The sequence below is a fragment of the Eleutherodactylus coqui genome, chromosome 13 (assembly GCF_035609145.1).
Source record: "Eleutherodactylus coqui strain aEleCoq1 chromosome 13, aEleCoq1.hap1, whole genome shotgun sequence".
Classification (NCBI taxonomy): domain Eukaryota; kingdom Metazoa; phylum Chordata; class Amphibia; order Anura; family Eleutherodactylidae; genus Eleutherodactylus; species Eleutherodactylus coqui.
Window position 1 is genome coordinate 104,283,363 of NC_089849.1, and position 15,488 is coordinate 104,298,850.

General features: G+C 44.8%; 1 protein-coding gene across 1 annotated transcript in view; it reads right to left on the reverse strand.

Annotated features, from left to right (window-relative positions):
* The window catches only part of FAM20A (FAM20A golgi associated secretory pathway pseudokinase), a 72,282-nt gene that overhangs the window by 8,259 nt on the left and 48,535 nt on the right, over positions 1 to 15,488 (reverse strand). Inside the window, exons 3-7 of the mRNA XM_066587757.1 lie at positions 9,823 to 9,873; positions 9,302 to 9,380; positions 9,106 to 9,198; positions 8,752 to 8,867; positions 6,960 to 7,140 (exon numbers count right to left, since the gene is read on the reverse strand). Coding sequence (XP_066443854.1) covers positions 6,960 to 7,140; positions 8,752 to 8,867; positions 9,106 to 9,198; positions 9,302 to 9,380; positions 9,823 to 9,873 — 520 coding nt within the window. The remainder of the gene's footprint in view (positions 1 to 6,959; positions 7,141 to 8,751; positions 8,868 to 9,105; positions 9,199 to 9,301; positions 9,381 to 9,822; positions 9,874 to 15,488) is intronic.

The following is a 15,488-nucleotide window of genomic DNA, read 5'->3' on the forward strand; positions in this document are numbered from 1 at the left end:
ACACTCAGGGCTGGAGGCAGGAGGGGACACGAGTGAGCGGCACGGTTACTGACAGGAGGGGACATGAGCCAAGTATGCCAGGATCATTGACAGGACGGGAGGTGGCAGCCCAGCATCGACCAATTCACTGCTGTGGTCGTCTCTGGTTCTGGTCTGCGCATACGCGGCTGTGTGACAGCCGGTGCAGAGCGAGACGCCGGGAGGAGGTGAGCGCCGGATAACTGCAGGGGATAAGCTCGCATCACACTGCGAGAATTCTCACTGCAGGATCCGGCCCGGCTGCCTGCAGGAGGTCTAAGGAAACCATTTGATATCACCTGGATTTCTGCATGGATTACTAATAAAATGTGATATGATTGTTATCCAACTGCAAACAAACACAATCTAACCAAGGTGTTAAGGCACATTTAGACACAACGATTCTCATTTAAAGCCGTCTTTTGAGTGATAACCGTTACGTCTAAATGCATGGCCATTGTGCAGTTTTCGTGCACGAGTCATTCATCGTACAATTCTAGTTTTCTAGAATTGAATGATTAACTCTTAGCAGTGGTGCACGCGGTTATCACAGTCTGCAGCGCTGATTAGATTCTTTCAGCTCGTGTCCCGCTGGTAGTTCACAGCGGGACGCGAGCTGTAATAGCGGAGAACAATACAGCTGTTTGCTTATGCAGCTGTATTGTTCGCCGAGTGATAGCGGTGGTGACCCGCTCCGCCTACATAGCTCTTAAGTAGCTATTTAGCTACTATAGACTATGCAAGGATGATTGCTCAAAACTGTCACTCAAACTGTCATTTGAGCGATCATCTGTCAGTGTAAATGGTTTTTTTAAATTAGTTTAAGGCCCTTTTACATGCAATAATCTAACAGTTTTACTTTCTGTGCTCTATAAAAGACATGAATAGTACAATTCCATAGTGCAACGGTGAAAATTTATGTGAACCTTTGAATTTAATAACTATAGTTCCTCTCTAGCTGCAATTACCTCCACCAAATGATTCCTGTAGCTGAGGATTTTTGGACTATTCCAGAAAGATTTTCAGTTCATCAATATTTCTGGGATGTCTTGCATACGCAGACCTCTTCAGATCATGCCACAGCATCTCAATACAGTTTGGCCATTCCAAAACACAAATCTTCTAGTTCAACCATTCTTTAGTTGATTTACTTGTGTGCTTTCAGTTACTGTCTTGTTGCATCATCAAATATTTCTTCAGCTTGAGGTCATGGACTGCTGTGCTTACAATCTCCTGTAAAATAGTTCTTAGAATTCATTGTTCCCTCTACGATCACAAGATGTTCAGACTATGCAGTGTTCATTTTCTCCAACCACAGTGCTGTGCATTTGTGTGAAATAGTTCCACTCTTGTCTCATCTGTCTATGGAACATTTTCTCAGAAGGCTTTGCAGAACATCCAGGGTAGACGGGCCAAATTTGTTTTTTTGGACAGCAGTGCTTGCTTCAGGAGGTTCTTCCATGAACACTATTCTTGTTCAGGGTTTCTCTAACAGCTGACACATGAACAGACGATTTTTGCAGTTTGTGGAGACTTCTTCTGGTCTTCTGCTGTTGCCCTTGGGTTCTTCTACACCTCTTTCAAAATCACTTGTTGCACTCTTAAGGCTTATTCACAGGTGCGTATATCGGCCGCTGTTTTCATGGCTGGCCGATATACACTACCATCTGAGCTGTCTATCCCCTTCCTTCCCCCTCGCCGGCTCTCTGCCTCTCTCCTCTCCTCTGGCTGTTTGCAATGGGAGGGGGCGGGGGTAGAGCTAATCTCCGCCCCGCCCCTCCCATTGCTGGCTGCAGACGAAGGGCAGACAGGGGGCAGGAGCTTAGCTCTGCCCCACCCTGCCCCCTCCTGTTGCAAACAGCGAGAGGGGAGGAGAGAGGCAGAGAGTCGGTGAGGGGGAGGGAAGGGGATAGACAGCTCAGATGGTAGCGTATATTGGCCGGCTGTGAAAACAGCAGTTGATATATGCTCCTGTGAATAAGCCCTTAGATTGAGCTCAACAGAATGCCCACTCTTTTGGAGAATAGAACAAGTCTTGCATTTTCTCAATTTGTAGATAAGTTGTCTATCCGTGGATTCATGTACATCCAGGACTTTAGCAATGTTTTTGTATTTTTTTTCCAATTTTTATTGCAAAAGTAATAATACCCCACAGTCACAAAACAGAATATTTTTCTCTTTTTACCAACGCCTTAAAGGGGTATGGTCATAAAAAAAAAATTATCTAAACGGACCTATCCCTTCCCTGTCTGTCTCCTTATCCCATCTTCTCCTGGTTGAGCTTCTCCAGTGCCCCAGGTCAGCTCACTGCAGGCTGGGCCCAGCTTGTTATGAAGGCTGCTCATCACAAACTCCTTCCTGCTGGGTCAGTGAAGGTCAGGTCCCTGTGCTGTAGCTTCACTGCCTAGGAAGGAATTGTAATCTATTTCAGAGATAGCTCGCATGAGCAATCTCTGAAGAAGATAGGCAGTCCTCCTGCTGGCCTGTGAGCTGTGACATAAGGTACATTGGCAGACTGCCAACCTAATGTACCTAACCTCACAGGAAGGAGAAGAATCAGGCAAGTGGAGGTAAAGTGAAACCCTGGACTGCAGGAGACAGGAGAAGATGGGGGAGGTGAAGATCTTGTAAGTAGACTGATGGGTAAGGAATAGATAAGTGGAGCATTTTTCTTTTTTAGTGACAGAACTCCTTTAAGTAAAAAAACAAACAAAAAAAACCCATTACTCGCTATTCTGCTCCCTCTCCCACTCCACTGAGTACTATTTATTGACAACAACATTTCTTCACAATATCCAGTCATCCAGGCTTTCCATATATGTGAACAAAAATGTATCACTTTTACAATAAGGTACCAAGTCGTATTGCAAGATGTGATCGGTACATAAAATCCTTCCCCTCTCGGTCAGAATTCCTTAGGCCATCCCATTTTTCCTGGTGATGTATAATAATTTTTTATCTCCCTTAACTTTTCACTGAGGCAAGAATAATCCAAAATTATTATTAGAACCACCTCACTGATTTGGGCCTTAAAACATATCTTTTACTACCGTGTTTCCCCGAAAATAAGACAGTGTTTTATATTAATTTTTAATTAACTGTTAGCCGGGCTTAATTTTGGAGTAGGGCTTATATTTCAAGCATCCTCAAAAAGCATGAAAAATCATTTTGTATCCTCAAAAATTCTGGAAAATCGCGCTAGGTCTTATTTTCAGGGAAACAGGGTAGTATTAAAATTTAAAAACTTGCAGACAGAGATAATACAAAAAAGGATTTTTTTTGTTCTAGATATCAGTTATAGAACGAGGGATATAAAACCTATCAGAAAAAGGGAGGAGAAGTTTTCCCTGTAGTGACTCTCACTTATATATGGACCAATTATGCACGATCCAAAATCAATCTCACTGTAGTGGGGGCCGTGCCACCACTGGTGTAACTATAAGAGGTGCAGGGGATGCGGTTGCACCCGGGCCCAGGAGCCCTAGGGGGCCCATAAGGCCTTTATTTTCCATATAGGGAGCCCAGTGCTATGAATAAAGCATTATAGTTGGGGGCCCTGTTACAGGTTTTGCATTGGGGCCCAGGAGGAGCTTCAAGTTACGTCTCTGGGTGCCACCAAAAGGTTGGCCCGGGGTCCACTTTTGCTCAGTTCTCACTTATATACGTGAGTAAATATAGTCAGTATATTTATGGACTGGTTGTATACTGACCTAAATTAGTCTGACTATGGTAAGTACCATTAAAGGTTAGCCCAAGATGAAATGATGATAATCATCTTTATCTCCCTTAACAGAACACAGACATGTGAAATGATATCAATGACCTGAGATCACAAATCTTTTATCTTTGGCCACTTTCATAACACAGGGGGCAGATCACCAGCGCCAACCTTCAACCTTGTCCCTAAAATAAAATTAGGTTCTTTTTATTATCCATCTTTGCTATAATCTTGAGGCTTAAATAAGACCTATGAAAATATTATATATATATGAGGACTCTATACCTTTTATTTCTTGAAGTCAGAGGAATACGCATCAAGATTCTAGCGGTTTGCCCCTTACTAACTGCTCCACTATCAGGTTGCTCATCTCATTACAATTCTGCTTTTCTCATCTACATATACTTATCCCACTTCTCCGCATATAGTGTGTCTGAACTGATTGGTTATTGTATAAAGTTGATCTTAGTGTCAAAACTTTATAGGTCTCCTTAAGTACCCAAATCGTATATGCTTCTTGAATCAGTCCCCCACCAATTATGTAGGGTACTCTGTTGTTTGTGCTTATAATGTAAGTCACAACCACACAGTCACTGCTGATGAGCAGGGGGACCCTGGAGAAACTGGGTTGCAGCAGCGAGCTCAACTGTAATCCAGCTTTCCTACTAGTCGGCAGCAGAGACTTAATGTGGCTGGGACTTACATTATAATCATAGAGATACTCTGCCTTGATTCTGGAGGGGGCGGGCTGGAGTAGAGCCTGAGTGAGCAGCTAGGTAGGCTGAGCAGTGGGACCCCCACAACGCTGCTATAGAGGCTTATACTCCCCCCCCATCCCAAACATTATATTTTCCCCTCCACAAACACAATTATTTGCCCACTCCAAAAACACATTGTGTATTACTTTTCCTTACCCAAACAGATTATGCAGGGTGAGGCAAAAGTCTGGATGCCCCCCTTTTAATAGGTGTAATAATGAGAAAACTGACTTCCAGTGTGTAAAAGTATTACTTGGAAGGTAAGCTGCTTTTTTTGGGGGGGGGGGGGGGGGGAGATGTTTTTGGTAGCCATTTTGAACTCTGCCATGTGATATATCAATCTTGGCTAGAATTTACCAAGAAACACACTGCGAATGTTAGTTTTTCCCCTATCTGTGTGTGTGTTACAGACCAGTAATAGAATCTGCAGTTCTCTGTGCACAGTGTATAGAACACCTCACAGCAGCCAGGCTCCCCCCATCAGTTAAAAATGCTGAAAATTATACATACTCGCTTCAGAGGGGGAAATAGTGATACAAGTCATATAATGGCCAGAAAAGGTGTTATTTCTGATGTACACAGCTCAGCTTATTTTGAAAACAAGGGACGCTTTGAGTTTATGTGACCCTCCACCGATCCTCCTGAGGAGCAATATCCTGACAGCTGGAGGCACCATGAGTACGCCTCATTGAAGAAGAGTCTCACATCTGCAGCTGCTATGCAGAGCGACTCCTCGGCTCTACACTAGGTTGCAGACCAGATCAGTAACAAATCACTATCAAATCTTGCAGACACATTGGGGTTTTTGATGTTCACTAAATTGCAGGAAAATCCAGCTACTTTGTGACAGTTCTGCAAAAACTGAGGCACATTGCTGTGCTGCTCTACAATTTCATCACTCGTAATTTATATTTAGCAGCTAAATAGTAAATCCCAGATTGGACCGTTAGCCTGACCACACCCCAGTGATCACTGCCCACCAGGGGTATTCGATATACCATGTGCTAATTAGAAAGCGGAATTGTACTAATATACAACATTTCACCCAGCACCATTTACAGGCTCTGCTCAAAGTGGAAGCATGGATGTTTTTGTATAGCATCCACTATGATCTTTTGGGATTTTTTTTCTTCCTTTTGCTTCCTTAGACTTATAATGGATAAGTTCAGATAGAATAATGCAGCTCATTAAAGTGTGACCAAAGCCTTGGCTGTGCCCTCTTCTGCCCCGTGCCCTCTCTGTTTGCCAGCGCACCCTATGCATGCCTGTAGCCATCTGTTGTAGCACTCAATGCATGCTCATAGTCTGTATTACTGCACTCTATATGCCCCGTCTACCTGTGCCCCTATACACTCCCCTGGTCAGCTGCTGTTGCACCCTATACGTGCCTGTACAGATGCAAATGTCCATGCTTAACATAATGCACCGTGTACAGTTCTTGCAGACACTGGCGTAATTATAGGGGATGCAGGGGATGCGGTTGCACCCAGGCCCAGGAGCCTTAGGGGGGCCATAAGTCCTTTCTTCTCCATATGGGGAGCATAGTAGTATGAATAAAGCATTATAGTTGGGGGCCCTATTACAAGGTTTTGCATTGGGGCCGAAGAGCTTCATGTTATGGCTCTGCATTAAGAGAAGTTGGGGGCCACAAGATAAACTTTTGCACTCGGGCCCATGAGCCTTTAGCTACACCTCTGCTTGCAGGATCCAGCTATATATCCCGGTCATACAGTTGTACAATCATGGTCAATCCAGTATATAGCAATATATCAAACTCACACTTACACAACTAGAATGTCAGTTTATGAGTAGCGTCTACATAGGGTTATCTATGTGACATACAAAATACAGGACCCCACAGAATATATTGCATGTCCTCCTTCCTCATTGTGTGGCTAAGCCCCAGTGATAGCGCTGCCTGATGGCCCTGTGGAGTCTCAAGGAGGACAAGTAGTTGCGGGTTCCTTCCGCCAACTCCGGTATGAGACGCTCCAGATGTTTGGCGGAGAAGACTATTTTTTTCCGGTCTTGTGTAAAACATCAAGTAATGTAACCCTTTCACTGCATAATAGTTTCATGACCGTCTCCATCCCTAACAGGGTCAGTTATTATATAGTATACACCTGCTCAGAGGCGTAACAAAGCTGCAGGGCCCCAATGCGAAATGTGGACCTGGGCCCCCAACTATAATGCCTAATCAATAGTAGTAGTTTCCTCATATGCGGAGGAGAGACCCTATGACTCCTGGGCCAAGATGAGACTGCATCCCCTGAAGTTCGGCTTCTGTACCTGGTGCATTCTTCAGCTGCATTGGCCAGTACTGTTGGCACCACCATGCTGGGGGAATAATGATGACGAGTCTCAGGACTTCCATCCACTCGTCCATGGGTTCTGGCATCGGCGCAGCTTTCTGGGGTACCTGTGTTAACTCCCCCTCTCCCTTACAAATGAATTCCATTACTTACTCTTCTTTTCCAGTGAAGGTATAGGATCTGATCCAGGGGTTGGGAACAGAATGTCGGGGTGCATAGCTCAGTGAGGGCAGGTAGGCTGAGAGGGAGCCCTCTATGATGTGGGGATCCCCGCACACGGCGTACTCAGTCTTACACATGTAAAGACATTTGGAGAAGAAACACACATTGTCTGCTGATGAGAGAATGAAGCAAAATATTAGAAGAATATGACCCCTCCCAATGCCATAGCTCCCCCTTATTTATATACTTTAGGGGCGATTTATCAAAATTGGCTAAAAGTAAAACGGTCTCTTGTCTATAGCAACCAATCTGAAAAATGTGATGCCCATTTTATTAAATAAATATTAAAAATGTTGTTAAATGAAGAGGAATGCAAAAAAACAGCAGTTTCATTATTGACCTTTGGGATGTATTTTTAGTGTTCACTGCGGTGTAAAGAATACGCCAACTTTTATGGGTGGTTACCATCATAGCAAAGCCAAAATGTATATAGTTTTTATCATCTTTCAATACTTTTGCACAATAAAAACACTTATTCTTACCATAGAATTAGTTTGTGTTGCTGCATTCCTACTCTTCTGCTTATGCAGCTTGTACTTTGTGTGAAAACTTATAGTTTTCATGGGTCCCATTTAGAGATGAGCGAGCGTACTCGGTTCGGGTGTTTTTGCACTCGAGAACCACTTTTTCCAAGTAACTGACTACTTCGACCAAATGATTCGGGGGGGGCGCCGGGGGTGAGCGGGGGTTGCAAAGGGAGGGGGGGGGGGAGAGCTAAGTTCTGGAACTATCTTTTGGCCAATATAGCCGGAGCGTCCTGTAGACTTCTACTGGACCAGGGAAAGAGGGGGGGGGGGGGGGGGCATTTTTTCAACGTCCAATGCTGCAAAAAGCTTACAGGTGCCTCTATATAGGCATTGGAAGGCATACAGAGGATTTTGGCAGAGCGAGGGTTTTACTGGGTGCGGTGTATCTTTTCTGCTAAAAACAACGCTCATGGCCGTGGTCATGGAAAAACGCCCTCGCAGGTGCTTATACGGAGCGGGCATGAAAACGTAAAAATGCCGTAGCCGTTTATGCACTCGTGTGAAAGAAGCCTTAGGCAGAGAAATGATGATTGCAGCCAGCACCCAGGCTCATCACATTGCTTGAATTGAAAGGTCCAGGTGCCGGCTACAATCATTGTTCATCTGTGTGTTTTGCAGTAGAGAAATGTTCCCACAAGTACTCATCAATTCCCCCCCTCTTTATGGAAAAAAGACCATTCATATATGACAATCATAGAGCAAGTATGCTCTCTGATTGACACAGGGGTGAGAATATAATTCAAATCCCATTATCTGAAAGTTGTACAGGGGTCTGTCATTTTTTCTCTCCCCGTTTGACACCCCCACAGGCTTAATTGAGAGCTGCAAGTTTAATACATTAAACTTTTACTTCGACCTGCTCCATCTCCAGCTAAAACAGGGATAGAAGGCATTCTTCGATTTAAATCAAGATCAAAACCACAGCCCTAGCCCTATTCTAGCCTGAGATGGAGCCTTTAGAACACACTCCCCACTATCACCTAGCCTGAATAGTGCTCAAGCTAAGTTATAAGTTCCTGTTATCCAAGTCCAAGCACTGTCAAGCACAACTATTAGGTGGCTAAGCTGTTCTGGAAAAATGAAAGCTGTGCTTTGATTGGTTGCTGTGGTCATCAATCCGTTTTAATTTTTGGCAGTTTTGCTGAATTGGCCCCATTGTGTTCCCTCCCTCTCCTTTACATGGCGTTTCCTAATACCTGGTGAGAGAAAGAAGACGGTTTGCAGCTCGGAGTTTCCAGCCGCCAGGAAAATGTCTTCTGTTACATTTATGAGACGTCCAGAGACTGGGGGGACTCGCCGGAAATCCAGGATCCTGCATCACGGATAGAAGGGGTTAAAAACATCTAGTAACTATGAGGGTTATACCTGTAGTGTGGTGTGAGTGTATGGGGGTTATGCTTGTAGTGATGTGTACATGTATGTAGAAGGTGGTGGAGGAGCTCCCTGCCCCTCCACGCAAAACAATAATACAAAGGACATTCATTCTATGGCCCACCCACCAGAATGACATACAACATACAGAGGCTCGAACTTCTGACATTCCTTCTTACCGGTCGAGGTGGAAGGCAGCGATCTCTGCATTGTGTCGCTGGAAGTCCACAAAGTAGAAGAAATCTTCAGGCGTTTCATCCTCTCGGTTCTGTCTTGTGAAGGAAGAATTTCTTATCAGACCCCGGTTGAAAAGGACACAAGATGGGACAAGCTCCATCCAGGAAACCTCCCAGCTATGGTTCCCTACTCACTTACTTCATTGGCTTAAACATGGCTTTTCCAAAGTCCTGGAAGCGAAGAACTAACTTCAGATGAGTACCGCTTGGCTTCACAACTGCAAATAACAGAGACATTACCGATCCCATCACGGAGGCCCCAATAAAAGACTACGCCCCGCAGAGGACCTTAGAGATTTTTATATGGTCTACAATAGGAGCCCACAAATATTGTAACAGACCCCCTTGCAGAAGTCCCACAAGTTGTAAGACAACCCTTCCTCTCCGTAGAAGCCCTTAAAGAAATTATTAAACCCTCGTTTGACCCTCTAGTTCACAGAAATTGTAACACAGACCCCTTTACAGATGGTGCCAGAGAATGGATCATCAACCAACTGAAAGAGCCCCCTAAAGTTGCTACAGCCGCGGAAACTGACCTCCAACGAGATCCATCTTCTAACCCCAGTACAGATATGGGAGGTGGGAAAGGGGGTTTTGTGATCATGTAACACGGCATTCATCATCTTGCATTAAGACATATAGAAGGAGGAGAGCACTTACTTGGACTGCAGTCACACTCCCCATTTAGAGCCTTCTCGTCTGGGCTGTAATCTAAAAACAAGAAAGGTCCAATTATTGATGTAAGACTGGAGAAGTTCAACAGGAGGGGCAAGAATCAAGCATGAGGATATCATTCTCTATATTATTGCAGCAAGGGCCATGCATGAGGATGACCTGCTTTGCTACCTCTAGCCACCAGTAAGAATTTTCTTTACACTCAGAGTCATTCACACTTTCAAGCCCGTCACCAGCCATTGCAAAGTCTGCATCACCTGACTGCCTCCCCCTCCTGCTCTCTGAGCACAGTGTGCAGGAGACTGGGGGAGCATTTGTATGATGCACCGAGCACACAGCCAGCGACGGGCTCAGAAATGTGACTATATGAGTATGAAGATTCTCACTGGCTGCTAGGGGATTATCATGTGAGACGGGGGTACCATTACTAAGTGGGGCCCCGATGTAGGGCACCACGGTTAAGCGGGTCACAGAGATGGGCCCTGCTACTTTTTGCGGCCCAGTAAGGGGCACCGTTACTTTGTGGGGCCACATAGGAGACACTGTTACTATGGGGGGCACTGAGGGGCATTGTGCATAGCGGCAAGATGGGAAGTGTGTGCACAGATGAGTCATGGCTAGAACATTCATGCCAGTCTGGACCCAGATTAGAAAAGGAAAGGTCGACATCACCAATCAGAGGAGATGCCACCTGTGATCACTGGAGGTAACTGCACTGCAATCACTATCACTGTACAGGAATTATATCGATTGACTGCAATATTTTGATTTACACTAGAGTCGACCCACTGTATTTAACCCGTATCTTCAGCCGCATCAGTGATGGAACCTCCGATGCAGATGTGAACCAACCTTAGGCAGTACTCTTGGGTAGACTACATGTGCAGTCTTGTTCTCTTTTGCAACTATGTAAAGCTGCCTGAGCCAACTTCAGAGCAGGCGATATACAGTTGTCCGTGAGTGAAGCATGGTTGTTCCAAGTTGACATCAGCAATTTCCAGGGACTGGCCTTGTGCCATGCTAATTGTCATCGCAAAAGAAACTTGGACAGGAAACTAGAGTCTCTTAAAGTGCAATGATTAATGCTTGTCATCATGGATTAGAGGAATCCAAGGAATAAAGACATCTTCAGTCTGAGAAGGTCAGTCAGTATTATAGCCTCAGTCACATGAGGCATGCATTTCAAAGTCAAGTTGCATCTATATTTCAACCTTTTGTGAATATGTTGTGAGAAAGCTAAAACCTTTGGAAGTGCCCAATTTGCCTATGCGCCAAATTTGGTGTAGATTGGTTTAGTCGTGTGGCATTAATGCATTTGGAAAATCTTCAGACCCTTTCACATTTTCTTATGTTGTGGCCTAGTGCAAATAAAAAAAATCATTTTTTCCCAGCATTCTGCATGCAATACTTCATAATGACAAAGTGACAACAGAAAGTTAGAAATGTTAGTTTTTCATTAAAAAAAAATTAAAAACTAACATTTTGCACTGACATAAGTATTCACAGCAATAACAGTAGAAAGATTGCAAGCTCACCTATTCCAACGGCCTATAACTCCACTGCCTCTTTGGAAGCGCAGGTAACACCATAGTGTGCCCCACTATGTAATAGGAGAAAATAATAAAAGGAAGAAAAATCTTTTGCACAGAGAAACCCGGCTTACTTGTTTGTATTCACACCCTGTACTCAGTCTTTAGTTGAAGCACGTTGGCAGTGATTACAACCTCCAGTCTTCCTGGGTATGATGCCACAAGGTTTGCACACATCAATTTGGGGATTTTCTACCATTCTTCTATGCAGATCCTCTCAAGCTCTGTCAGGTTGGATGGGGGTCGTCTGTGGACGGCCATTTTCAGGTCTCCCTAAAGATGTTCAACTGTGTTCAAGTCTTTGGCTGGGCCACTCAAGGACATTCACAGAGTTGTCCTTAAGTCACTCCGTGTTGTCTTGGCTGTGTGATTGGGGTCATAGTCTTGTTGGAAGGTGACCCTTCTGCCCGGTCTGAGGCCCCTCACGCTCTGGATCAGGTTATCATTAAAAATATCCCTATACTTTGCTCCATTCAGCTTTCCATCAACCCTAACCAGTTGCTGAAAAATACCCCCAATATCATTATGCTTCCACTATTATGCTTCACTGTAGAGATGGTATCGGGCAGCTCATGAGCAGTGCCTGGATTTCTGGCTAACACGGTACCAAACCTTTTTTGGATTTCTCCAGGCATGAAGTTTAGAATTGAGACCAAAAAGTTCAGTCTTGGTTTCATCAGACCAGCGAATCTTGTTTTTCACAGTCTGAGAGTCCTATAGGTGTTTTTTGGTAACCTCCCAGCGGCTTTCATGAGTCTTTTACTGAGGAGAGGCCTCTTTCTGGCCACTGTGTCATGAAGCTCAGATTGGTGGAGGCTGCAGTGATGGTTGACCTTCTGGAAGTTTCTCCCATCTGCACACAGGATCTTTGGAGCTCAGCCTGACTGACCATTGGGTTCTTGGTCACCCCTTTTACCGGGGCCCCTTTCCCCAGATTACTTAGTTTAGTGGACTGGCCAGCTCTAGGTCAAGGTTGTTCCAAACTTCTTCTCTTGGGGACTTTCAGTGCAGCAGACATCTTTTTGCAGTCTTCCTCAGACCTGTGCCTTCACACAATCCTGTCTGAGCTCTGAAGGCAGTCCTTTCCTCTTCATGGCTTGGTTTTGCCTCTGATAAGCATTGTGAGATGTGAGACCTTATACAGACAGATATGCATCTTTTAAAATTATGCCCAATCAACTGAATTTACCACAGATGAACTCCAATCAAGGCGTAGAAACCTCTCAAAGATCATCAAGAGAAAGGGTAGGGTCCCAGAGCTCAATTTCAAGTATCACACCAAAGGGTCCGAATGCTTATGCCAATGTCAAATGTTAGTTTATTTTTTTAGTCATTATGTTGTGGAGTACAGAATGATGGGGGAAAACGTGCATTTCTTTTTTAATTTCACAAGGCCACAACAAAATAGAATATAAAAAAGATAAAGGGTCTGAAGACTTTCCAAATGCTGTTTTTTTTCTTTTCTGGGAGAATCTCATTCCAGGTTTTGCTATGAGGCTCCATGAATTCCAGATACATCCCCTGTTATTGGACTGAGGACCAAGCACGATGATGACATTCTCCATACTACTAGAGTGAGGGCTGAGTCTGAGAACACCAAACACTATACTACTGGAGGAAGAGCCGAACATGAGGATGGCATTGTCCATATTTGTGGAGCAAAAGCCAAGCGCGATGACAACATTGTCCGCATTACTGGAGGAAGTGCGGTGTGAGGGCGCCATTATCATTTCGATTGCAGCAATGGTTGAGCAGGAGGGAACAATTCTCCATACAACTGGAGTAAGGACTCAACATGAGGACGCCATTCTCCATACAACTGGTGCAAGCACCAAGTGTAGGGGCAATATTTTCAAGATGAATGCAGCAAATGCCATTATTGCCATGGGGGCATCATTGTCTATACTTTTTTGAGAGGGCCATGCATTGAGACATCCTTTTCCACACCAATGGAACAAGGACTGAGCGCGAGGACATCCATCACACTGCTGGAGTGAGGGTTGAGCACAAGGACGTCATTCTCCATTCTACTGGAGGGCTAAGCACGAGGACGGCATTTTCCATATTACTGGATCAAGAGTAGAATGCGAGGATGACATTCTGCAGTCTACTGAAGTGAGGGCACAGAGGGTGCATTCCTGCTGGAATACTTTTTATTATGTTTTAAGGCGTTAATTGTCTGAAATTGTGTTTATTTTTAAGTATAGGTCGTTCTGGTGGTGGTGATACTAATTGTGTGCAGTTTTGTAATTTTTTTTATAATAAAACATTACGTAAGGGGAAATAAAGAATTCTGCAAACAATTGTTTTTTTACATTCCTGAACATGTGATCCGCTGATCACATATATTATACACTACAATAGGTCTGTGTAAATGACCGGTAGTCCACTAGGTCCTGCCTTAGGATCCTACACATGGCAGATCTGTGGAGCTGGGGCTCTCTCCAAGCTGGTAACCCACCAGAAAATCCAGTTTTTACATGAAGAGGCCAGTGCCAGTATCTTTTATCAACAAGAGCAAAGTGCTGAAAATTTTAAATGTGTGGTCAGATTACTTCTTACTTTGTCAACGCCAAACAGTTGGGCTATAGCTGCGGTTCCCAAGCTGAGCAGCAGTCACGGGCTCCGACCGAGGGTCTCCGTGGTGGTGAACCTGAGGCACGCGTGATGGAGGGGGCATGCATGCCAACAGCTGCTCACCGCTGTAGCGATTACCAGCGGGGCTGCCACAGCTCCCCACCGATAATAACACAGTGCCGCTGATCCCAGTGCACACTCTGATGTCAGTGTGCAGCCGGGATCCTACTCACCCAAGTCCTCTACTCCTTCCGCAGGAGAGGACAGGGGAAGAAACGTTCCTGGCTCACACACTGACAGTGTGCACCCAGGCTCAGCGCCGAGAAAAGGAGCAGCGGCGCTGACTGCAAGGAGGAGGTAAGTATATGGGTATGAGGAAAGTGTGTGTGTGTGTGTGGGGGTACCGAGGGGGTTAATATGACTTTGGCTACTGAGGGGGTTCATATTATTACTGTGGCTACTGTGGGGTTAATATTACTGGGGCTAATATTGCTATTGAGCGGGGTTAATACTACTGGGGCAAATATTGCTACTGAGGTGATTAATACTACTGGGGCACTGTGGGGTTCACCCATCACTACTGGTGCCACTGTGGGGTTCACTCATCACTACTGGGGCCACTGTGTGTGTGGGAGTCACCCATCACTACTGGGGCCAATATAGGAGATGCTATTACTACTGGGGCCCCCAATATAGGGAGTCACTATTACTACATGGGGTGGATTTGCTATGGAATTCACAGCAACTATAGCAGCAAAGTGGATGAGAGTTTGAAAATCATCCCCATGCTGTGAAAAAAATCTGCACAAAAACCCGTGTGGACACTGACATGTGATGCGGGATTTAATTCAGCAATAGGTTAATTTTAAATATAATATATATCAATAGCCCATCCAGCGCTCCTCCTATATGTTGTGATAAACCACGCCCCTAACCCCTCCCCTGACCACACCTTGGGGATCCACAAGAAACTTTTGCTTCAAAATGGGCTCCATGGTCTATAGCTTGGATAAAATATCACACAGGGGGTAGAGAATTGTATCTTGGATACACGTCTATAGCCCATTTTTACCAAAGCCCCTTTTACCCAGGACGATTATTGTGTAAATCGCTCTTGGATCGAGTGGTTTGCACAATAATTGTGCAGCGTGAATACATGCAGTTATACATTGCTGATCAGAGCTTTCATGCAGACAATAATTCGTTGTTCTGTTGCTGCATCCTTAAAGGGGTTGTCCCGCGAAAACAAGTGGGGTTATACACTTCTGTATGGCCATATTAATGCACTTTGTAATGTACATTGTGCATTAATTATGAGCCATACAGAAGTTATTCACTTACCTGTTCCGTTGCTAGCGTCCCCGTCTCCATGGTGCCGTCTAATTTCAGCGTCTAATCGCCCGATTAGACGTGCTTGCGCAGTCCGATCTTCTCCCTTCCGAATGGGGCCGCTCGTGCCGGAGAGCTGCTCCTTGTAGCTCCGCC